Raw genomic sequence first — 26,524 nt, 5'->3', positions numbered from 1 at the left:
TATGTTTTCTGAGAAAAACCACAAGGTTATACTTCAACTACTTACAAACCAGAAATTATCTTGGCCCGGTATGAACAAGAATTCACGCGACATTTGTTACATACCCCAGCATTAAATTTCATCGAAACCCGTTCAGTAAAGGGCGCACAAAATGAAGAAAGCAGTCTTCTGGGATTTGGCATCGTATATATGTGTGTGGTGTTAATCGACGTTTCGGAGGAACGTATCGCCTCCATCTTCAGGGTAGAAGGAAAATATAAGAAATCCGCAAGCGAAGAGACCGTGAGAACCGGTAAAAGCAGACCAGTCTGCGATACGTTCCGCTGAAACGTCGGTTAACACCACATATATACGGTGCCAAATCCCAGAAGACTGTTTTCTTCATAGTCACCGCCGTGAAAGCCTCAAATCTTACGACGCACAAAATGTCTGAAGAATAGACCATATGTGGAGTATGCAGAGTTCTATGTCATTTAGGACATTAGGTCAGTTTGTGACGACCTAATTAACAAGAACGGTGGTGTGGTCGCGGTCCATTCTCCATTAATGTTTCGCCGAATTTAATTTAGTGTAACATTAGATAATGGGCTCAGGCCAGCGTTTTACCACTCGGTAAGTGTAGTAATCGAAGTAGTTAGTTAGTTATTGGAGAGGGTGGGTTTTCCCATGCACCGTGACCAGTTTGATCTATTGTGCTTCCCTCTATGATATTCTACCAGTTTCTATATCCTACCGGTACTGGTGCTTACCATCAGTCCCGCCCAGCCAGCGAGACCGGCTCTACTAGCTGAGAGGTATCTATAATGCTTCCCCCATCTACCAGAGGTATTAGAGACTGCTGTTGAGGGGGAAACGTCCGTAATTTGGCTCAGTGACGAGGTTCTTTTACGTGCCGTAAAGCTACGACACGGGACCCACGGCTTAAAGTCCCTCCCGGAGGACTTGTTCCCTGAATTTTTCCGCTCTTAAAAATTCGACGACCTCCGCCGGGTATTTGAACCCGCGTACTACTAGTAATCGAAGTAAGAATGTATACAGCTTTACCTCCACATTCTTATGCGTCTTTGTACGTAGCTTGATTTACTCACAGGGAAACCTTTGCCTATTATTGTCAAAATGAATATGTTTGAATAAGGTTGAGTAATTTGACTACTTCAACCTGCTGGACACCCCTGCCAGTGAAATGCCTTTCGCATGATGTGTGTATTGCGTGTTTATTAAAAATGAACTCTCGCTAGTCATTTCATTGCCTTTGTATTGTTTGAACCTTAATAACTAATTTATTTCCAAATGAAATGCTGGAGCAAGAAAACATTGATACCTAACATACGGATCAACTAGATCCTCTCTTGGTTAAGAAATACACAGTTTTATGGAACCTGAATGTTCGTTACTGTGTTCATAAACGTCCTCCGTTATATATGAAGGTGTTCCCACTTTAACACCCTATTTTTCTCATATGTGCATCCCATCTAAGACAGTTAAAGTAAGTAAAAAAAAAAGTAAAGCTATCCCTGCAACAGGCCGTGAAGGCCCATAGGTTTGTGAGACGTTGAGGGTCCCGCATTATCTAGACCAGGGGTCTCCAAACTTTTCGAACCGCGGGCCACATTAGGTAATTCAACACTTCAAACGGGCCGGATAAAACGAGAAATTAATAACTCTAGGTATATGAGTTTTATTGAAAGCACAGAATTTCATAAACTAAATACAAAGTACGTGAGAATAAATTATCGTGTATTAATGACAACAGACATTAGTAGCAAATGCTCATATTTTCATCACAAATTATAATAAAACAATTAATGTGAATGATGGAACTCTTTTTGCATTCTTAAAATCTGATTAAATTGAGGTTGAAATTTTGAAACGCTAATCACAAGTACCGACCTTAAACGTTCATCGGATAAATTTGCCCTGTATTTCGACTTGATGTACTTCATCTGGGAAAATGTTTGTTCACACAGATATGTCGTCCCAAAAATGGAGATAAATTTACAAGCAAATTTCTTTAAATTTGGAAATTGCCCAGAGTTCAGAAATTTATAAAATTCGATCAAATTTCCTTCCTAGTATTTGTCTTCAATATGATAATTTTCCTGAAGTTCAATAATTTCCATTTGAATTTGACTTGGGACATCTGCAGCATCACAGTCAAACGGATTTTGAAACAATATAATTTCTTGAGCACTGGAATCCAAATCAGCAAATCGCTTCCGAAATTGTTTTTTCAAACCTGAAATGACTAAATTTGCAAACGAGGAAGGAAATTTTGCTTCACCCTTTTTATGCAACTCTGCACAATGTAGCATATGAACAAAGTTACAATTTTTCACTTGGCTTTCCAGAAGTATCAACTTTGCTCTGAATGCCTTGATAAGTGCAAATAAATCACAGACTAAGTTATTTTCACCCTGCAACTTTAAATTCGAATTCTTCATATGGTTCATCAGATCAGCATAAAATGCTAATTTCCAAAGCCACTCGGCATCTGATAAAAGTGGTTCGTGATGGTTTTTCTCGATAAGAAATATATAAATTTTATTCCTGAGCTGAAAGAAGCGCCAAAGAACCTTTCCACAGCTAAGCCATCGAACTGCAGTGTAATATGTCAGGTCAATAAGCTCGGAATCACATTTACCAGTACTCATTGGAAAATTAGTTCAGTTGGCGCATTTCTACGGCCCACGGGCCGTAGTTTGGAGACCCTTGATCTAGACAATCGGCTCAAAGATGGAGGTAAGGTTGTCAGCCTTACGCGCCGGCCACGCTTTACTCCCCAGGAAAATTATTTAATTAATTCCTGGTACTCATTTCTGTTAGAGGCTGAGTCAACCCCAGGGCCATAGTACGGCTGGAAGGATTAGGTCAATTGAAAAAATTACAGTGACCTTATCGGGACTTGAACCCGCGGCTTGTAGCAGAGTGCCTCAACCAACTACGCTACCGCGTGCCCCCCATCAATGACAGAGTCTCCCGAATTGAAATTTCTCGATCAAAATTCTGTATGTACCGTATTTACGCGTGTATAGGCCGCACATTTTTTGCCAAAAATTCAAGAGGAAAACTGGGGTGCGGCTTATATTCGAAATATTCGAAATCACACTTCATTTAAAAAAAATATATTCATAATTAGTAATACAGAGTGTTCTACTCCTGAAATAATATTCCAAGAAAATTATTTTTTCTATAATTTCTGTCTGAAAATTGTGCTGCGGCCTATACACGCACGCGGCCTATACATGCGTAAATACGGTATTTCACATCCGTCCCGTACAAATACGCGTACAAGCGCCGTACATGTTGTCTTCCATGATTTCATCAGCCTAACATTATTATGTACGGTCTAGAAAACCAAAATTAACGGCCGTGGGGATTCGTTGCGCTGACCACGCGACACCCTCTGTCCGCCAAAGCACTAACTTCGCCGACAAGCTGCGGTCGCTCGGTCGGTGTAGTTCGCTTGCGGACTAAAGCCACGGATTTTATTTTTTATTTAACATTATTAGGTGCGGGTCACGGTAGCCGAGCGGCCTAAGGCATGAACTGTCTTCGCTCGCTCGGAAGCCGGGATCGTGGGTTCCAAACCCACTCAGGACATTAATGTTTGGTATTTGTGTGGGTGTGTGCGTTTTTCTGTTTTTATGTACAGGTAGAGGCCTTGCGACGAACTGATCACCAGCCCAAGGAGTCCTACCGAACGTCTAAGATCTAGTAACCCGAAGTGAAAAGGAGAGTTTCATGGAGGTAGGCCTAGGCCCAAATTGGGGCTGTAGCGCCAAAGGGGAGGGGGGAAACAATATTAGGTAAGGCGTGCAAATTACGGAACTCTTGTTGTATAAATTTTGTTGAGGCAACTTTGAAAGGACTTCGGATGGGGGATCGGTACATTGCAAGGCCTCTGCCTACACACAAACATGAAAAGAAACACATAGACATCTAAACTTTTATGCTGCAGCATCCTGTTAAGTTTGGTTCAGATGCCTACATTTATCCGCCACCTGTATGCGACACGCCAGTGATGGTGTTCGATTGTGTAATTGTTTATTAATCAGAAAGTCAACTGCTGTGCTTTGGGCACTTCAGTTAATTAGTTCATAAGGCAACATGTTGCGACCACCATGTTGTCATCCTTAGGTAGTTACGTGAGCTGTATTTTACCTTACGTGAGTTGGTGCGTTGTTATTTGCATCATCATTCTTGATTACAATAATTATTACCTTCAAATTAGAACCAGACTTGTTATTGAAATCGATGCCCAGTTCAGCAGTATAACATTGCACATTCTAAGTTGGGCTTCTTCTGAGGCAGATGAATCAAGTCCATACTTTTCCATTATTTGAAGAATGCCGTCTTCTGGGATGTGCCGCCGTGTAGATGTTGTATCAACCGACGTTGCGGAGGAACGTATCGCCTCCATCTTTGGGGTAAAAGTAAAGATCCCGAGCGAGGAACCAGCGTGAGCAGGTGGCTGCAGACTGAGTGACCAGTCAAAAACACCCAGCCATATAATCAGCTACACGTTGGTCTTCCTAATTGTTTCCCGCTTTCAGATTTTTGGAAGGCGAGTCCCTACGCATTTTTCCCTAACCGGTATTTGCTACATGTCCCGCTCGTCTTATCCTTGATTTGATCATCCGTATAATATTTGCCAAAGTGTACAAATCGTGACGCTCCTCAGTATGCAGCTTCTTCAGCCTCATGCTATTTCATCCCTCTTAGGTCCAAATATTCTTAGCATCATTTTCTCAGATATTCTCATTCTGTGTCATTCTCCTGGCGCAAGAGACCGCTTTTCAAACACACAGAAAACAACGCAAAAATTATAGTTTTTTTTTAATATTGTAATATTTACGTTCTAGGTTGCAGACGAGATGGGGAGAAATATTTTAAACTGCATGATAGCACACATTTCGCACGAATGTTTGAGGTTTGCCACATTTCAAAGGATTTTTGAGCTACCCTTGTATATTATTTTGTCCTGCATTCTGATGACGAGACGTGAACAGCTCTTGTGCAAATGATATAAACACCTCATCACACAAAGACAATCGGCTGGATCCAGTACGTGATAAGATAACTCGTAGTTGCGCGGAGAGTATGAACAATGGCCCGAAGGAAGAGTAGATACTGCGGCCGTGAATCTGTATGCTTGCATCAGATGTTTGTTCACCCCTGTGTTATGAATCTTTATAGATGTAGGACTAATAGTAATAATCACGTTGTTGTGACCAATGTTGTCGACATTGCCATCTGTTTGCGCGTTGATATACCGGACATTGTCACTTAAGGCACGTAAGTTGGTATTTTACAGTCCCTAAACCCTTTATCTTATTTCCATTAATTTTTGTTTGTGAGGTCCTCCATTTCTCTCTTCGTACATCTACGGATAATTAGCGGATGGAGATGGCCTTCAGATATGGAGTGTATCTGCGAATATACTGAATAAGCATTCGCGGACGGCCGAAAAGTGATCCTCCAGCTTGGGGTTAGGCGTGGGGCGCACAACTCCTCACTGTAAAAAAAATAAGCTTGTTACAAAATGTCGCAAAGGGCATCGGACCTAGATGGATTCCTTTGGTAAATGACATAAGGTGAACAAAATGGACGTGAGATTTGGTACGTGGAATGCAAAAAGTCTGTACAGGGCAGGTTCAATCAAAACAGTAAAAATAAAAGTAAAGGTTTCCCTGTCACAGGCCGTGGAGGCCCATATGGTTGAGAGATGTTGAGGTTCCCACATTTTCTAGAAAAATCGGCTCATAGATGGCGGCAAAGGTTGTCAGCCCCACGCGCTGGCCGCCCTTTATCCCCAAGAATATTCCAACAATATTCTTGGTACTCGTTTCTGTTAGAGGCTGAGTCGATCCCAGGGCCATAGTGCGGCCGAAAGAATTAGATCAATTGAAAAAATGCAGTGACCTCATCGGGACTTGAACCCGCGACCTTCCGGCTTGTAGCATAGTGCCTCAACCAACTACGCTGCCGTGTGCCCCCATTTAAAACAGTTGCGAAAAAAATCAGAAGTTAGATTTGGTGGGAGTACAGGAGATCAGATGGGGCAGGGGTGGCACCGAACATACTTACGTTCTTACTTACTCACTCGTGGAGCTGAATTTCCCAGCATTTTATGGAATCCGACGGTTCATCACCGTGTTCACAAGAGCCCTCCTCTGCTCCCTGTCCTGAGCCAAATCAATCCCATCCTATCTTTCTAAGATTCATTTTAATATTGTCCACCCACCTACGCCTTGGTCTTCCCAGTGGTATCTTTCCTTCTGGCTTTCCCAACAATATGCTATATGCATACCTTTTCTCCCCCATTTTTGCTATATGACCTACCCTCCTCATCGTCCTTGACTTGATCATTCTAATTATACTTGGAGAAGAGTACAAGTTATGAAACACCTCATTATGCAGTTTTTCCTACCTCCTGTTACTTCGTCTTTCTTCAGTCCAAATATTCTCAACACCCTCAGCCTATGTTCCTCCCTTAATGTCAGAGACAAAGTTTTACACCCATACAGAACCACAGGCAAAATTGTACTTTCTTATATTCTAATTTTTATGTTTTTGGACAGCAGACGAGAAGGCAAAAGGTTCTGGACTGAATGGTAGCAAGCATTACCCGAGTTCAATCTCCTCTTAATTTCCTCCTGAATCAGGTTCTGATTTGTTATCGTCGTTCCTAACTATTTGTACTCTGCCACATTTTCAAAGCATCTGTTTCCTATCTTGATTTTGCCCTGCATTTTGGTGACGAGACAGTAACATATACTTAGTTTTCTCTGTGTTTACTTCTAGACCAACCTCCTTACTTGCGTCAATTAAAGTTTGTGTGTTTTTCTTTATGGTATCTACATTATTACCCAGTAGATTCACATCATAGGCATAGACCAATAGCTGATGTGTCCTGTTTAATTTCAGCCCCACCTGGTTTCCCTGGACCTTCCTAATTGCATATTCTAAAGCAACGTTGAAAAGGAGTGGCGATAAAGCATTTACGGACTTTACTATACGTCTCGTTTAAACAAATTTTAATGAGCCTAACTAGTTTCGTGGGTATCCAAAACTCTACCAGAATATTCTACAATACTCCCTCCTAACTGGATCATATGCTTTCTTGAAGTCTATGAATAGATGATGTACTGTCTCATTGTACTCCCATTTTTTCTCCAATATCTGACGAATGCAAAGATCTGATCTGTAGTAGATCTGTTACGTCGAAACCCACACTGCTGATCCCCAATAACTTCATCTATGTATGGACTTAACCTTGAGAGAAGAATATTGGACAAAATTTTTTTCATGAAATTGATAACAGTGATATCCCACGATAATTACTACAGTCAGTTTTATCACCCTACTTGTGAACTGGTACAATAACAGACTCCTTCCACTCATCAGGCAAATTCTTACTTATTGCACATACAATTAATTAGCTTATGGATCTTAGAACGTAATATTTCACCTCCTGCTTGAATCAATTCTGCCGGAATTTTATCACTACGTGGCGAATTATATACCTTTTGAATTTTTCAATAGCACTTTCAACCTCAAAATGGCTAGGATCAGGTACTAACGGCTCAGCTGTATGGATTTCTATCTGCCTAACATCACTGACCCTGTGTACATTCAATAACTGAGAGAAGTAGTTCCTCCACCTATTCAATATGTTGTGGGAATCTGCAAGCAGATCATCATTCTCATCCTTTACTAGGTTACTGCTAGGTTGGTAACCCCTCTTAAAGTCATTTATTCCTCTATACAGGTCTCTTGTTCTTACTGTTCATTGCAAGCTCATCAATTTTGCCTTTCAGATATTCCCTCTTTTTATTCCTGAAATGCTTGCTGGTTTCACGTCTTAATATTGTTCAGATTAACCCCATTTATTTCGCTTGGATCCTGTAATCATTGCAATTTGGCTTGTTTTCTTTGGTCTAATAGTTTTGAGCATCCCTTATCTAACCCTGGCTTATGCTTTATCAGTTCATAATAACCTAGACTCTCCTTGGCAGAAATTTTGATATTCTCTCTAATAGTTTCCCAACCTTTATTAACATCCACCTCAGTGTCCAAGTTTTCCAAAGCCGCGAATCTATTTGAGATTTCAACACAAGACTGCTCTTTACCCTCTACCTCATTTAATTTATTAAGATTGAACTTCTCCATATGAACTCTGTGCGTTGTTTGTTTGCTCACTGCCAGTCTTTCCCTAACCTTTTCCACCACCAGGTAGTGGTCAGGATCACAATCTGCTACCCTGAATGATCAGGCATCAGGTATACTTGAATGCCGTCTCCTATCTGCAAAGATATGGTTGATTTGATTGTGTATCTTCCCATCAGGAGATGTCCAAGTAAATTTATGGATGTTACGATGTGGGAACATTGTACTTTTGACAGTAAGGTTTTTCANACGAAAAAGCCTGTACCCAATTCATGATTTTCATTCCCGTTTTCATAGAAAAATGTATATTTGCCTGCTGGTGCGCTGCCACCTCCGTCCCTTCTGACCTCCTGTACTCCCGCTAAATCTAACTTATATTCTAAGATTTCTTTTGTCACTGCCCTGAGCGAACCTGCCCTATACATATTTCTGACGTTCCAAATAGCGAATCTCTTGTCCGTTTTCTTTAACCTAGGTCGTTTATTCAGAGGATCCGCCCAGGTCCGAGGCTTTGTGTTCATTTTTGTAACACGATTATTTTTTTACGGCGAGGAGTTTTAGCCTCACGCCCAACCCCAAAGCTGGAGGACTACCATGTGTAGCCGTCCGCAATTGCTCATTCAATATATTCGCAGCTTCCCTCCAAAACTGGAGAGCGTCTCCTCCATCCGCAACCTGAGGACGCGCCATGGTGGCACCGAACTAGCAAGCGAATATGCATTTTTCTATGGAACTGGGATTGAGAATCATGAATTAGCTATAGATATTTTCATATATAAGGGAATCGTATGAGGTCTTGTGGACATGTTAATGATCCTTCTGGTTCCATAAATTTCTGGGAAATTCTTGAGTAGTTGCCCATTTGGCGGCTTCTCAAGAAGGGCTTAGCTCCATGAAGGTAGTTAGAAGTTTGTTAGTTACGAATTACAGAGTTAACGAGGACGTAAAAGGTAATCGATATGATCCCTTTTCTGATACCACCCCATAATTTGCCTTGAGACTAGAAGGTGCGAAAGCCTCGGGATAACTCATCTCTCGGACAAGATTGGAACCAGGGACCATCAAAGTTAACCACTATGCTTGGAAGTTCGCGCCATTAGGCCTATAAGTGGACCCAAACGTTGTATTTCAGACTGAAGTTATAGTTGAAACGGCATTGCGAAATAACCAGTTAGAGATTCCTTGTAATGTATACTTCTGCGAACGTATCCAGCATGTTAAGTAGGTCACTCCGAGTCAAATGGGTGAAGTCTGAACGCATTTAGCAGTCAGGGGGAATTTGCTTTATCTGCTTTATCCGCAAGAAAATCAGACGATGACACGGCAGTCTTGAGAAGTTAATGTGTGTATGCGAAATTTGTGACGTCATTGCACGAGAAACTTTTTTAGATATAGTAGTAGCGACGCACATTCCATTCCACTGCAAACTGCCAATAATTGCAAAACCAGTTTACATTGGCTATATGATTGTGCTGTTGCTGTATTGATCTGGCGCCGGTCGTCAGGGAAGGGAATGCACCACCATCACAATAACGTAGCTTCCCCTCCCCAATTCTATCTGAATTTTATAAACAAACCGTGCAGCATTCATCCAATATTGATCTCGTATAGCGTAACAAGTAATTATATTAATATATTGAGTAATTTATGAAAGAACGTTTTATGGGCTATGCCCCTTTTCTCGCGCAAAGATGTTGTCATTTCAGTGGCTGGCTTTGTCTCCGTCTTCAAATAGAAGGAAAAATACCTCTTCTACCTGAACACGAAGATAGAGCCGACTCTAAAAGGGAGAGCTACTGTTATACCTGAAGGCGGAATGTACAGACTTTTTCATTCTGTATTGCAGACATTTGCCATGCGGAATCGCTTCGCCCAACAGCTTCCTGTCCCAGCAGAGTGGCACCAAGCCCGACCCCGAGGAGGACAAGCTCTTCAGCCTGGGCCAAAGATATACCTACTTCCAGGAAAAGCCGCCAACCAGCAAAAACGTAGAAATCGCGAATCCGCAACCGTTCCATCTGAGAAGGACAATCCGTCCACCAGCGCGCTACAAGAACTCACGTATGACAGTTCGCCTCCGTCCGCGCCAGGTGTTGTGTTCAAAGTGTCGTAGCATCTGCAACGAGAACTCCGAGAATGTGGACCTCTCGAGGAAACGCAAGGGAGCGGAGCAGATGGCGAAGGTGGAGAAAAGGCTCTGTTCCCCCGGCGAAGTGCCGTCGAAAAGCCCTCGACCATTGTTTTCGGAGAACCAAAGTGACAACCAACCTGTAAAAAGTGCGAGTCCCCCTTCGGAAAATTCAAAGATGTGCCCTTCTCTCATTCCCAAAATATCAAGACTGCAACCAACTGAAATTTCCAATGCCTTAAGTGGGAATGTAAACAAAATAAAAATTGTAGAAAAATACTGGATAAGACCGACCGTAGGCCCTCAGGTAGATAGTCTCAGGGAATCGGCCGAAGGGAGCAAAAAAGTATATTGTGTTTCCATGGACCCCAAAATGCTAGTCGAGGACCGCAATTGTGACTCTGATCATTCCTCTGTACATAATGTTGTGAGTGGAAAGACTGAGGAGGAGGAGGAGGAGGGGGATGAGGAGGAAGAAGAGGAGGATGTGACGTGGCCGGCTGACAGGGCGTCCTCCATGCCGGGACTGGTAGACGGCAAGGAACGCATGGTCCTGCGCAAGAAGCGTAGCGTGGGCTCCATGGAGGACTTGTGGGACGAGAGTGTGTTTGAGGATAGCATGCGAAAGGCCCGCAACGCGCGCACCACCCCTGTCATCAAGATATCTTTCGGAACCCAGGGTGAGGGTACCGTGCTAAAGATTCCAGCCAAGGTACAGAAGTACATTCCTAGCGAGAGTGAGACAGAGGACAAGGCAGACCAGCAGAAACAAAAGACGAAGGACGCGAGCGCGAAGGCTGCCAAACGGGCGCTTAAGAAAGCGAAGAAGGAGGCGCGCAGAAAAATGATGAGCGCCAGCGGGGCATCACCGCGGTCCCTGAGCGGGGGATCCCCGGCCTACGCCCTAGGAGGCACTTCCCCGGCATATGAGGCGCTATACCACCGCAAGCACAAGCACAAAGTAAAGCACAAAAAGAAGCACAAGGAGGAGCGACGCCACAGCAAGGATGAGGCAGGGGGGACAATGCTGGTGAAGGGTGTCGGGGACCCAAAGCGTTGGAACATTCTGGCCCCCAGTGACTCGTATAGCGCTATCAAGGAGCGGTGTCTGAAACAGAAGTTGTCTATCAGCCTCAAGCGCCTCAACGCAAATGCCTACATGCGCTGTGACTATCTGGGCTCAAACGGTTCCAAGAGCCCTGGGACTAGTAGCTGCAGCAACTCTGAGCTATCCGATGATCATGGTGAGACAGTGCCCGATTTCCCACCACCAACTAGCCACCCTCTCATGATGCGGATATCCACCCAGACGGTGGGCTGGTGCATCACTGGTGATGGCCGACGGATGGCCGTGGGAGATGTCGTCTGGGGAAAGATCCATGGCTTCCCCTGGTGGCCAGGAAAAGTAAGGACACTGCCCTTTTTCTTACTACTACATGGTTATCTTAGTTATATCACATCTGGATACCTGGTTGAATCCCGGCCATGAATCAAATTTCATTATTTTTTTCCATATTCTCGAAGCATATGCTGATAATTGTATTATCGTAGTACATATAACATAAATTAGGGTTACTTCTTCATGCACACATCACCTCACAAAACAACATTCTCGTCTATAATTTTATCATGTTTTAACCTAACCAAACATTTCGATATAGTGGTTAGCACTGCTTTTCACATTTGAGACGTCCTAAGATGCATTCTTGGCCCCTGAAATGGCCATATCAAATTAAGTTTTCGTTATGTTCCTCAGTCACTCTGAATAAATGCTGGATAGTACCTTTAAATAGGGTTTCCTTCCCTATTGCTGCTACTGTTGTGGTGCTGGTCCTTGTCAGTATCATAACAATAATTCAGAGTCATTCTACCATTCAGTGGTATGTAACTATTGCTGTCGGGAAAGCATCTAAGTAGAATCGAACAGGAACAATATCTCTTCATACAGCAGGAAACGAAGAGAGCAATATAACTTTTGTAGATAATCTGTTCTTTCCTTTTGCTCCAGTGCACTATATTCCAGCCAGGCAGCTCGTAGTAAGACAGTAACGGTGACTGCTGTTGACAAAGATAACGCTTGTTACTAACAAGTTACACCCATTTTTAGAACTGTACTGTGAAGGTGTGTAGGATGAGCAGAAATAAGTTTCCGTGAATTCTTAATGTCAGCCATTAACTAAGTCAAGAGATTTGCTTCAAGTTTCAGCAGTCTTTGCAGTCCATGGAAAGAGTTGCCATTGTCTAGTGCACAGAAGGATGTAGGAGCATCAGAACCATAATAGGCATAACAGGTTCTCACCGGGGAACTGAACCTTGGCCCCATAGGCATTAGCAGTTGTCAAGGTCCATGTTAGCTTCACTGTGTCTAACCCTTATTAAGACAGTTTTAGGTAAATTCCATTTGCTTAAGGTTGTCACGCATTCTAGGTTTATGTGATATTGGCCATAAACCTTTCAATTGGGACATTGTTAAATTTCAGTATTCTCAAGGTTTGTTACCTCCAAATATATTTCTGCTCACTTGCATACCTATAGCCTGCATAAGATTTTATTACGTCCTGTGGTCCTGCCATCCGGTGGCCTGTCACTTTGTGGTTGTACATGGGAAACCTAATGTCATCACACTGTGTACTGCTGGAAAATATGTGGAGAAATTGATCATTAAATTGTATAATTATTAATTTCTAATGCCTGTCAAATCGAAGCATTCGAAGGGAAATAGACATAATTTTTTTCCCCAAACGAGTTACGTTTTTTTATATAGAAAGATAAACTCGAATACCTACCATATGTGACGGTGTGAAACACAGAGTCTTACTTTCAATGAACATAAGTTATGATCTTATGATAACATAAGTTATGATGATGACCCATCAAAGAGAGATGAACCAAGTGTACAGCCACGGGAAACTAGGAACTCTCTGATGTACAGCTGTTTTTAATAGTTAAAGAGATTACAATGGGCAGAGCATATAGATTGGATGTGAGAAATAAGCAAATGATAAATATTTTGATGGCGAAACTGTAAAACTAACGGAGAATGGGAGGATAGAGTTCGGAGAATCCTAGAACATGATAGGATCCAATGATATATTCTGTTGCAGTGATTCTGTTAGTCAGAAGTTGGATATTGCCTGATGGGCTAATAGACTGCTTGGTTTTGAACCTGTTTCATAACGCGACAAGCATGTGATCAGTAGTCGGCTGCTGAAGATGCCACACACAAACATCCTTGTTCTTGTGGGCTGCTAACCACAAACTACGGGACTGGAACTATTGGATCGTCGATCTGTGTCTAATTCTGTCGTTCAGAGCTAATGCACAATAATCAGTAACGCAAAGTAAAACGCTGTTCTGATACCATAACAGATCGATAATTGGAAGCCATTCTACGGGGACATGGGGTTGCTGGCGGAAGTCGTATCCATGCCGACGACAGTGGCACAGACCTGACAAGCAATACGGTCAGTTTGGAATTCTGGACGTAGAACATCGAATATCGAATGATCCGGAGACACGGTTTGAATCGCCGGTTGACAGCCCGTATTATCCGTAGAAAAATAAGACCCTCCCAGCGGAATTTTATTCTTTTCACTCCCCGATCATGTGACAAATGATCGGAGATACTGCCACAGACTGTNGAGAACCAAAGTGACAACCAACCTGTAAAAAGTGCGAGTCCCCCTTCGGAAAATTCAAAGATGTGCCCTTCTCTCATTCCCAAAATATCAAGACTGCAACCAACTGAAATTTCCAATGCCTTAAGTGGGAATGTAAACAAAATAAAAATTGTAGAAAAATACTGGATAAGACCGACCGTAGGCCCTCAGGTAGATAGTCTCAGGGAATCGGCCGAAGGGAGCAAAAAAGTATATTGTGTTTCCATGGACCCCAAAATGCTAGTCGAGGACCGCAATTGTGACTCTGATCATTCCTCTGTACATAATGTTGTGAGTGGAAAGACTGAGGAAGAGGAGGAGGAGGAGGAAGAAGAAGAAGAGGAGGATGTGACGTGGCCGGCTGACAGGACGTCCTCCATGCCGGGACTGGCNGGCATCACCGCGGTCCCTGAGCGGGGGATCCCCGGCCTACGCCCTAGGAGGCACTTCCCCGGCCTATGAGGCGCTATACCACCGCAAGCACAAGCACAAAGTAAAGCACAAAAAGAAGCACAAGGAGGAGCGACGCCACAGCAAGGATGAGGCAGGGGGGACAATGCTGGTGAAGGGTGTCGGGGACCCAAAGCGTTGGAACATTCTGGCCCCCAGTGACTCGTATAGCGCTATCAAGGAGCGGTGTCTGAAACAGAAGTTGTCTATCAGCCTCAAGCGCCTCAACGCAAATGCCTACATGCGCTGTGACTATCTGGGCTCAAACGGTTCCAAGAGCCCTGGGACTAGTAGCTGCAGCAACTCTGAGCTATCCGATGATCATGGTGAGACAGTGCCCGATTTCCCACCACCAACTAGCCACCCTCTCATGATGCGGATATCCACCCAGACGGTGGGCTGGTGCATCACTGGTGATGGCCGACGGATGGCCGTGGGAGATGTCGTCTGGGGAAAGATCCATGGCTTCCCCTGGTGGCCAGGAAAAGTAAGGACACTGCCCTTTTTCTTACTACTACATGGTTATCTTAGTTATATCACATCTGGCTACCTGGTTGAATCCCAGCCATGAATCAAATTTCATTATTTTTTTCCATATTCTCGAAGCATATGCTGATAATTGTATTAACGTAGTACATATAACATAAATTAGGGTTACTTCTTCATGCACACATCACCTCACAAAACAACATTCTCGTCTATAATTTTATCATGTTTTAACCTAACCAAACATTTCGATATAGTGGTTAGCACTGCTTTTCACATTTGAGACGTCCTAAGATGCATTCTTGGCCCCTGAAATGGCCATATCAAATTAAGTTTTCGTTATGTTCCTCAGTCACTCTGAATAAATGCTGGATAGTACCTTTAAATAGGGTTTCCTTCCCTATTGCTGCTACTGTTGTGGTGCTGGTCCTTGTCAGTATCATAACAATAATTCAGAGTCATTCTACCATTCAGTGGTATGTAACTATTGCTGTCGGGAAAGCATCTAAGTAGAATCGAACAGGAACAATATCTCTTCATACAGCAGGAAACGAAGAGAGCAATATAACTTTTGTAGATAATCTGTTCTTTCCTTTTGCTCCAGTGCACTATATTCCAGCCAGGCAGCTCGTAGTAAGACAGTAACGGTGACTGCTGTTGACAAAGATAACGCTTGTTACTAACAAGTTACACTCATTTTTAGAACTGTACTGTGAAGGTGTGTAGGATGAGCAGAAATAAGTTTCCGTGAATTCTTAATGTCAGCCATTAACTAAGTCAAGAGATTTGCTTCAAGTTTCAGCAGTCTTTGCAGTCCATGGAAAGAGTTGCCATTGTCTAGTGCACAGAAGGATGTAGGAGCATCAGAACCATAATAGGCATAACAGGTTCTCACCGGGGAACTGAACCTTGGCCCCATAGGCATTAGCAGTTGTCAAGGTCCATGTTAGCTTCACTGTGTCTAACCCTTATTAAGACAGTTTTAGGTAAATTCCATTTGCTTAAGGTTGTCACGCATTCTAGGTTTATGTGATATTGGCCATAAACCTTTCAATTGGGACATTGTTAAATTTCAGTATTCTCAAGGTTTGTTACCTCCAAATATATTTCTGCTCACTTGCATACCTATAGCCTGCATAAGATTTTATTACGTCCTGTGGTCCTGCCATCCGGTGGCCTGTCACTTTGTGGTTGTACATGGGAAACCTAATGTCATCACACTGTGTACTGCTGGAAAATATGTGGAGAAATTGATCATTAAATTGTATAATTATTAATTTCTAATGCCTGTCAAATCGAAGCATTCGAAGGGAAATAGACATAATTTTTTTCCCCAAACGAGTTACGTTTTTTTATATAGAAAGATAAACTCGAATACCTACCATATGTGACGGTGTGAAACACAGAGTCTTACTTTCAATGAACATAAGTTATGATCTTATGATAACATAAGTTATGATGATGACCCATCAAAGAGAGATGAACCAAGTGTACAGCCACGGGAAACTAGGAACTCTCTGATGTACAGCTGTTTTTAATAGTTAAAGAGATTACAATGGGCAGAGCATATAGATTGGATGTGAGAAATAAGCAAATGATAAATATTTTGATGGCGAAACTGTAAAACTAACGGAGAATGGGAGGATAGAGTTCGGAGAATCCTAGAACATGATAGGATCCAATGATATATTCTGTTGCAGTGATTCTGTTAGTCAGAAGTTGGATATTGCCTGATGGGCTAATAGACTGCTTGGTTTTGAACCTGTTTCATAACGCGACAAGCATGTGATCAGTAGTCGGCTGCTGAAGATGCCACACACAAACATCCTTGTTCTTGTGGGCTGCTAACCACAAACTACGGGACTGGAACTATTGGATCGTCGATCTGTGTCTAATTCTGTCGTTCAGAGCTAATGCACAATAATCAGTAACGCAAAGTAAAACGCTGTTCTGATACCATAACAGATCGATAATTGGAAGCCATTCTACGGGGACATGGGGTTGCTGGCGGAAGTCGTATCCATGCCGACGACAGTGGCACAGACCTGACAAGCAATACGGTCAGTTTGGAATTCTGGACGTAGAACATCGAATATCGAATGATCCGGAGACACGGTTTGAATCGCCGGTTGACAGCCCGTATTATCCGTAGAAAAATAAGATCCTCCGAGCGGAATTTTATTCTTTTCACTCCCCGATCATGTGACAAATGATCGGAGATACTGCCACAGACTGCTGCTGTTTTTGAGTTTCCAATCCACATTCTCAGCACTGGAACCATTTTCCGGTAAAAGTGGCTTTCTCGTTTTCCAAGTCCGATTAGACAGATTTTGCTGCGTCGATTAACATCACCATGTTGCTTGAGAGAGTGGAGGTCATCTTCCATTGCAAAATGTGACTTGCATCGAAGTAGGTTAAAAATCGTTGTGTGACGTACGAGATAACTCTCTCGTCTCGTGTAGCGGCGTGCTACAGCGCGGTTCGTGAAGTCCCTGGATGTGCAAACATTGGATCGGTGGTTTCTGGGTTGCATTTTCTCCCTCATCAACCGAACAAACAACTGTACATGGTGAAGGATCTCTCTTGGGAAGTTGATGATTAATCAGACGATTAAGGAGATCCTTTCTTAGTACAATACCGAAACCTGAGCTAGGCGAACATAGTGCATATCCTCCCATTCCTTTTCTCCAAGACCAGTTTTAATACGCTCTTCCCATTTATGCCTAGGTCTTCCAAGTCGTCTTCTTCCTCAAGGTTTACTGTCGTACCAATGCGTAGACGTACTACATGACCAATATGTATTTTTTAATAGTGTTAGGTAACAGATGAAACTATAGAGGTCCTTGTCATGTAATTTTTAGATCAACTTCCTCCTTTTTATAAGCCGGGATAGCGCAGTCGGTATAGCGACTGGATACGGGTTGGACGGCCGAGGAGTCAGAGTTCGAGTCCCTGTAGGGTCAAGAATTTTCTCTTCTCCACGTCGTCCAGACCGGCTCTGGGATCCACCCATCCTTCTATCCAATGGGTACCGGGGGCTCTTTCCTCAGGGGTAAAGCGGCCGGGGCGTGAAGCTGACCACTCACCTCCAGCCAGTACCGAGGTCGAGAAAATGTGGATACATACATCCACTCCCCCATACGCCTTCATGTACTTAACCTTTATGTTCTCCCTTTTAATGACCAGTTGTTCCTCTCAGCACTTTGTTCTCAAACACCCCAAATATGTGTTCGTCCCTGAGCCCTTTTCATGTTTTCCTCATTTATGTAGTGCCGAAGTGTGAGAGCTCTGCGTCCCCCGTATGCATTCATAGCGACTATATAGTAGCTAGTACATAGGCTCTGCATAACGTATGACTGATTTCGCATACCGAGTTAGAAGGAAACAGTGGTGGACGTGACATCAGTTGCCGTGTTGGGGACTTACAGTCACAATAAATCGTGAAGAACCATGTTCAGATGAAGTAGACGTGTACGCCTACATGCCCTCATGCTTTTCAGATGGGTTATTTGCTATTTTGTATGCCTAATTGGACTCGATATTTTCATTTATAGCAGATGCAGTGAAACCTGTCATAGTTGGTCGCATTTTTACGGACCTGGCAAAACAATGTTAATCCTTTAATTTTGCTGCCACTTTTCTCTCTCGTATCTTGACCACCTTCTTCCATTTCATGCTATTATTTTGTATATATTTTAGCTCTTATATGATGTAGCACACAGAGAAGTGAATACTTTTTGTGCTAGTCTGTAAAATGAAAACTTTGTCATCCATATGCCCCTTCTCTGTACTTGCTGAACAACCTTTCTTCCCTCTGTCTCTGTGCTATCAAAACACATTGGAAATTTCATCTTTCTGAAGAGGTCTGAGATATAATGCCATTTAGTCCGGCGATAATCTGCCGACGTTTCGGAGAAACGTCGTCTCCATTTTCAGAGTGGAAGAATAAGTCAAGCAGGAAACCAGCATGAAACAGGCAGCAAGCAGAACAAGTTGAAGACTGAGGCGACGTTCCTCCGAAACGTCGTTTAACTTTCACCGGACTACACTTCATTATGGCCCAGAAGAAAGAACTCTTCATGTCGCTGCTGTGGTGACCTCAAATGCGACTTTGCCCTCCCGTTAATAACGCGGTAGAAACGTATTTTTCGTTTTGGAAGAGGAAGTTTTCTCTGTCTCTTTGGCTTCCCCAAGTACAATCCAGTCACATATAAAAATACCTGTCCATGTGCCAATCTGTGGTCATATCATGCCATTCTTTCTCAAAGAGTCCCCACACAGTCCTTTGTAATAGAAAATTAAGTATGATTATGATTCCGAAGGCTTAGAAAGCGAATTAAAGCAAGTAAAAAAAAAGATGTAAAACAGACGGTGTATCTGTAACTATGCGCGTTCTGAAATGTTCTCAGATGTTTAGCATCGGGGCAGTTGCAGTTGTCGCTTCAGTATGCAAGTAGTGGTCACTATAGACAAAAAATTGAAATGTTAACACTGCATTCTGTAAGTTGGTCGCGTTTGAGTAGAATTATAGGTGGCCAATATAGAGAAGTTTCACTATTCAAACGTGTTGTTGCAAAGCGAATCGTACTACAGACGTCACTGCATAAGACCAGGCATTCTTTGTCATTATATTTCGTAACGTATACCCCATAATCGCAAAATTGTTCGAATAAAAGTGTAGATATTAAAAGATCTTTAGTTTATATCATATACAGATTTTATTAATGCGATGACCAGTTTTTAAAAACATGTAGAAAACTGGGTTTAAAGTTGTGATTTGTAGGGCCAAAATCCGTCCAACAACGTTTTCTGGAGACTTCTAGTACTTAATTGTATCGAAATTCGTTAAACAGTTTTGGAGATAGAGCATACAGACACACCATCCCCATTATGCGTTTATTTTATATACTTATATGAAAGAATGTATTTTTCTTCATCGTCAGTATTCACGGTTTACGCTGTCAAGCATGGACTGGTTCAGAAACAGTTCTGAAAGAATGACTGAATTCTAGTTTCTTCTTCATTTTCTTAATCCCCCAGGCAAATTCCGAGATTGTACCTCGTTTAGGTTATGCCCGCTTCCTTCCACATGCCTTCAAATTCATTACTCTTTAATCATGCTGCTATTCAACGCTGCATACTGCCAGCGTCGTTAAATAGGTCAGGAATGAATGAATGAAGAAAAACAGATAAGTAAATAAATAAATACAGCGAACAAAAAGAAGTTGTAGNATATTAAAAGATCTTTAGTTTATATCATATACAGATTTTATTAATGCGATGACCAGTTTTTAAAAACATGTAGAAAACTGGGTTTAAAGTTGTGATTTGTAGGGCCAAAATCCGTCCAACAACGTTTTCTGGAGACTTCTAGTACTTAATTGTATCGAAATTCGTTAAACAGTTTTGGAGATAGAGCATACAGACACACCATCCCCATTATGCGTTTATTTTATATACTTATATGAAAGAATGTATTTTTCTTCATCGTCAGTATTCACGGTTTACGCTGTCAAGCATGGACTGGTTCAGAAACAGTTCTGAAAGAATGACTGAATTCTAGTTTCTTCTTCATTTTCTTAATCCCCCAGGCAAATTCCGAGATTGTACCTCGTTTAGGTTATGCCCGCTTCCTTCCACATGCCTTCAAATTCATTACTCTTTAATCATGCTGCTATTCAACGCTGCATACTGCCAGCGTCGTTAAATAGGTCAGGAATGAATGAATGAAGAAAAACAGATAAGTAAATAAATAAATACAGCGAACAAAAAGAAGTTGTAGGAAGAATCTATGATGTTTGCTTCTCTTAGTTAGTTATTGGAGAGGATGGGTTTCCCCATGCACTTAGACCTGTATTGGTCCATTGTGCTTCCCTCTATGATTTCTACCAGTCTCTATATCCTACCGGTACTGGTGCTTACCATCAATCCCGCCCAGCCAGCGAGACTGGCTCTACTAGCTGAGAGGTATCTATAATGCTTCTCCCATCTACCAGAGGTATTAAGAGATTGCTGTTGGGCGGGAAACGTCCGTAATTTGGCTCAGTGACCTCCTTTGGAGATATGAGGTTCTTTTACGTGCCGTAAAGCTACGACACGGGACCCACGGCTTAAAGTCCCTCCCGGAGGACTTGTTCCCTGAATTTTTCCGCCCTTAAAAATTCGACGACCTCCGCCGGGTATTTGAACCCGCGTACTACGAGTCATGAGGTGGGAACGTTACCTCTAGACTACGGAGGCCGCTTTTGCTTCTCTTACAGCAGTGCAGTTTGCATTGTTTGGGCAATAGAACTTATAAATTAACAATTATGCAATTTAGTCATCCATATCAATGCATAGTTTTCGCTAGTCCAAATTCTGAATACGTTCATTTTGCCGGATAGACGCTGTTTCACAACTCCGCCATTTTTTTGTCAGTTTTAACTTATGGAAATCGTTTCATGTAAATCTATACGTAATTCTAGGCTATATCTCCACATTAAAGTTCAAATACCTATCACCACCGATGTGTTATTTATTGGCGTCAGATTGCAGGTTCATTGCTGTGTACATTTGTTTAATTTTACTGTCTATATTAAACTGCCAGTTACATAGAACAAGACCTAAAGCTTGTTCAAAGACGCGTGTGAAAGGTTTTACTGCAGAAAGATTATCTGAGAGCCTGCCGCAAATCTCTGGGCCCGTCCTGCGGTAGGGCCACACGCTACTCCCGTCAACTCGCTCCGCGCATGTCCGTGCTTGTGGAGTGGTCGGTAGACAGCAGTTTATACACAACAATTTATCCTCATTATCGCCGTAATATATCTATGAACAACTACAGTGAAGCGAGCTTTTGCATTATGTGCCTGTCGACTTTAATCCCAGGCTCGTGCTCCGTATCAAGCATTCAATCGGTCGCGTTACTGCTTGTGTACAAATGACACACTAGAATTACACATTGAAATGCGTGCTCATGTAGTACCCATGTGCAAGATTAAGGAGAAGATTTGATCATGAGTATTAGGATGTTACAGTTCCACTAAATAACCTAGAAAGTCAGGGTGGGCATAGAACGAAAAAGAACCGCATCAAAACACTGAGTGACCAGTGAAGAGAAATTGAATGAAATATTTGAATTAATGTTAAATATAAATGAAATATTAAAATATTTCTAAATTATTATAATTAATCTATTTATTTGTAATTAGTCAATTTTGTTATGGACTAGTTATACTCATTTATAAATAGTTTAATAAATTCATGCACATCGTTGTTAAAGGCTAATATTTTATATTCATGACATTGTAATGATATTGTCAGTATGTATTGTTATTGACCAGTGACATTGTATTAGTAGTTTCTGCGTGTATTGCTATGTCCTGAAGATGGTCGCTCCAACCGAAACATGTAAAGAATGAAAGATTAAAGAAAGAAAGAAAGAAAAACATTCATCAGTCACCCTGGACGGCGTTAATAATCTTTTATACTATGTATTACTAGTGTGACGGACCAGGATGACCCAAGTCAAATTCAGGTTTCAAGTTTGTTCCGTTTCTGATAAGGAATTTCAATGCGTGAATGTGAACGTTTTACGGAGGTGCAAGGTATACTTGCGTAAGAATAGGGACCTGCTGTGCTCTGGATGAATTTTGTTTGTGGTGGCCATGTCGACTTCGCACATGGGTCGAAACACACGCGGAAACAGTTGACGCGAGGATCTTGTCCCTCTTCCGCTGGACTGGTCGAACGATTTACGGTAGGCCCTCTTATAGTCTCCCTCTGTAATTCAACAAAATCCGAAATCCACACGAGACAAAACTGTATCAATTATACGGGAAAATAAAGTCTGGAACGTCTTGGACTCTTAAAACATTTTAATACTCCTGCAGTATCAGTCTTTATTCCAGACTCAGGGCCCACTTGAGTCAATCGTAACGTGAGATACCCTTGAAAGAGTGACTCAATCCATCATCTCCGGCTGTGAGAATGTTTGCATCATCATGAAACGCGTTGCAACTGCGCGTCGGGCAGAGCCACGAAACTGAAACATTAGTGGCCCGATGACGTCGCGTCGCACTGTGGAACTGATGGCATGCAGACCCGCATTCATAAATGGGATTTTGATGTAGCAAGCGCTGAATCGTTGCAGTACTCTCTCCTTCTGAAGGTCCAGTTTTCCGGCTTGACACGCAATACAGCAGCTTCAGTATAATGTGCCTTGGTTATAGCAAGGGCTCGTTATATGCCCTATGCGTTCATTGCACGAAGTAGACACGTTTAGGTGAGGTCTGGCTCCTCCATCTACATGTCCCATCTACAGCACTGATTTGGACAAAATATGGCATTGAGAATCTACACCGAAATGTGTAGGGTGGATCTAGTTAGGATTTGTCTTGGTCAAAATAACTTGCTTCGTATAAGTATTGTATCGTCGCGTCATACCGTGTTGTGTTTCCGAAAAGTCGAAACACGCAGTAGATGATTAACGTATAGGGCAGTGGTTCTCAACTTTTATGAGACCACGGCCCAGTAAGTTCTTTTTTATAAGACGAGGGCCCAGTCCCAACAAATTTACTCGTAAATACCTTTCCAGTTTTGTTAAAGTTCATGCGTTAAGCTAACGTAATACAGTATTAGTAATTAATTATAGCATATTCATAAAGAGTATTAGTACACTTATGTATACAGTGTGGCATGTTGACAAACATAAAATTACATTTAAATTAGTTATCAATCACTGGACTAATGAAATCTTGTAACATTTTGTAGTTTCCTCAGATCAACATCATTAAATTAATTTGTGATAATTTTCATTGACATGTCCCATGCCTATCACCAAAACTTACCGCGTAAAATTGATTACTGTATTATTAAATCGATTTTAATGATGTTGGATTGAAAAAAACGGCAGTGAGAAAAATACTTACGCACTGTAACTCACCTCAGAAGTCATCCGAGTAGGGGAAGAAGCAGAAGGATGTCAACTTGCCGGCGAAACACTTATTATCACATACACACGCCAAATAATTATATATATAAAGTAAGTAATTTGATAAATAAAATGTATGAATCTCTCAATTCTAAACACCACTTCCAACACTAATTAATATTTTGATTTTAAAGACGCAGCACTTTAACACAGCAATTATAAGTTATTGGAAAGTTAAACTTAGTTTCTTTTATCACAACTGAGTTTGGAAGGTGTTAGTTAGGCTAGTGAGACTTCTGTTTCTGTTTTCCGTCCGTTAGCTTATTAATTCTGGAATGAATTGAAGTGAGAGCCAAACGGAGACAGTCAGAAAGTTGCAGGCAGTTCCTCTGTTTCGTTTGAAGCACAGTCATGGCAGAAAATGCATTTTCACAAAGATATGTGGTGGAAAAGCAAAGAAGAAACCTCACTGCTATTTCATGTAAATTTGGATATTCATTTTTCATTTTTATCCAGAATTTAGAATTACTCGCAGTATTAAAAGTACTTTCCAGTCCTTTGTTCGATGATAATTCAATAAGTTGAAGAGTTTCTTCATGGGAAAGGGCTGTCTGTTTGTGTTCAACAAAAGGGTTCACAATCCACATATTTTGCCTCCGGGGATCCTCATGTTCGGGATAATATTTTTTAAACGACAACAACATCTTCAAGTGGGCTGCAATAATATCTGAAACTGAATTCTGTGAATAGAAATCATCTGCTTCCATAATATAATCTGAGTACGACTGAAACATTTCATTGTTTCCTTCTGCAATCATATTAAGCCAGAGTTTGAGTTCCTTTTTTAATGATTCTGTCTTGTTCCACGCATTAAATATTGTTGTATCTGGACCTTGTTTTAAAATCAGTTCGTTCATGTAACAAAATATGTCACTGAGATAGGCCAGCCTGGCTACCCATTTCTTATCCTGGAAATAATGGGACAGGTTACATTTCTTATCAAATAGAAAGAGCTTGACTTCCTTTCGGAGTTCATATAACCTCTTGAGAACTTTACCGCGGGACAACCAACGAACTTCCGAATGGAAAAGAAGATTTTGATGATCAGAGCCCACTTCATCGCACAATGCTTTTAACAGTCTTGTATTTAAAGCACTGTTTTTTATATAATGAATAATCTTAACAGATTGAGACAGAACTTCATTAATAATGTTCTGTTGCACTGATTTATGTCCATGATTTATTCTGACCGTCTTACAGTGCATACATTTATTCACCTCATTCATCTCTCTTGCACTACATGTTTCAGCACTAAAGTGCCATCTTCAGGTGCTTTTCTATGTACGTCGAACTACTTCATTGCATGCCCTGTTGTCTTTATACTAAAATGACTAAAATATATATTCGTCATATATAATGATGAGTTTTAAATATTAAAACTGTTCAGGATTTGTCATTCTTATGTCGTATCTCAATACGCGAGTCACACCTATCTTCTTCTATCGGAGTATTCTTCCTACTTTCATGTGTGTACTATGCTTTGTGTTGTGTCTTGCTCCTGTGACTGCGTGTGTATAACACACACACACACACACACATGAAAGTAGGAAGTCATTTTAATATAAAGACAACAGGGCATGCAATGAAGTAGTTCGACGTACATAGAAAAGCACCTGAAGATGGCACTTTAGTGCTGAAACATGTAGTGCAAGAGAGACGAGTGAGGTGAATAAATGTATGCACTGTAAGACGGTCAGAATAAATCGTGGACGAACTTCATTAAGCTCAGGTGCCATTTTTTTGGAGGCCAGGTATTGCCTATGAATGTAGCAATGCGTTGACACTAAGTTATTGCCCGCCATATCCTTAATTTTAGTGACCAAACCTCAATTTCTACCTGTAAGACAGGCAGCGCCGTTAGTGCAAACGCCAACGCAATTTTTCCATTCGAGACCTCTCTCTTCAATGAAACCATTTAAAACTTTGAAAATTTCACTGCTTGCAGTGTGCGTAGGTAATTCAGAAACACTTAAAAAGTCTTCCTTCATGTCACGCTCATCATGGTCAATATATCGTACATACGTAAGTAAAATGCTGCTGTTCTGAATATCTGTAGATTCGTCCAGTTGTAATTCAGACAATCTCGATTTTTTATTTTTTTCAATGACTTGCGTTTCTGTATCTTCTGCCATATCAGATATCCGCCTACCAACTGTATCATTTGACAATGGGATGTCTTTTCATTTTACTTGCCGCAGACTGGCCTAATACTTCATTACAAGCAGCAGTCAAAGAAGGCTTAATGAGTTCTTCCCCAATGGAATATGGTTTTTTACATTTAGCTATCTGTAGTGATATTAAATAGGATGCCGTCAGAAGTGAAGTGTCAGTGATTGAAGCATAAAGAATTCAGTGGGTTTGTTGACTAGATCGGAATGTCTTGTGTTGAGATGTCGGGTAAGTCGCGATGGCTTCATAGCTTCATTTCCCAGAACAGTAGCACAAATGACATATTGAGGTTATGGCAATTGGTCAGTGTTAGGGCATTGTATGAAACCAAATTTTTAGTAGCTGTCCATGTACTTACGAATGGATGCAGACTTTTTCTTCTGTGTGCTGGTGGTTTTCCCTTCATTTTGTACATCCTGGAGATCGCTATGTAGGCTTGAGGTGGATGAATCACTACTTGTTGCATCACAAACACCTTCAATACGAGATTTCTTA

The 26,524-nt window shown here is 41.7% G+C and overlaps 1 protein-coding gene across 1 annotated transcript in view; it reads left to right on the top strand.

The window, feature by feature from the left end:
* The first annotated feature begins 10,144 nt into the window (after nt 1-10,144).
* The window catches only part of LOC111869713, a 44,871-nt gene continuing 28,491 nt past the window's right edge, over nt 10,145-26,524 (top strand). The window contains exons 1-3 of the mRNA XM_033753537.1: nt 10,145-11,768; nt 12,778-12,787; nt 14,325-14,893. Coding sequence (XP_033609428.1) covers nt 10,233-11,768; nt 12,778-12,787; nt 14,325-14,893 — 2,115 coding nt within the window. The 5' untranslated portion in view covers nt 10,145-10,232. The remainder of the gene's footprint in view (nt 11,769-12,777; nt 12,788-14,324; nt 14,894-26,524) is intronic.

The sequence above is a fragment of the Cryptotermes secundus genome, unplaced genomic scaffold, assembly GCF_002891405.2.
Source record: "Cryptotermes secundus unplaced genomic scaffold, Csec_1.0 scaffold2114, whole genome shotgun sequence".
Taxonomy (NCBI): Eukaryota; Metazoa; Arthropoda; class Insecta; order Blattodea; family Kalotermitidae; genus Cryptotermes; species Cryptotermes secundus.
The sequence above is the reverse complement of the archived record's forward strand: the minus strand, read 5'-3'. Positions and strand labels throughout refer to the sequence as shown.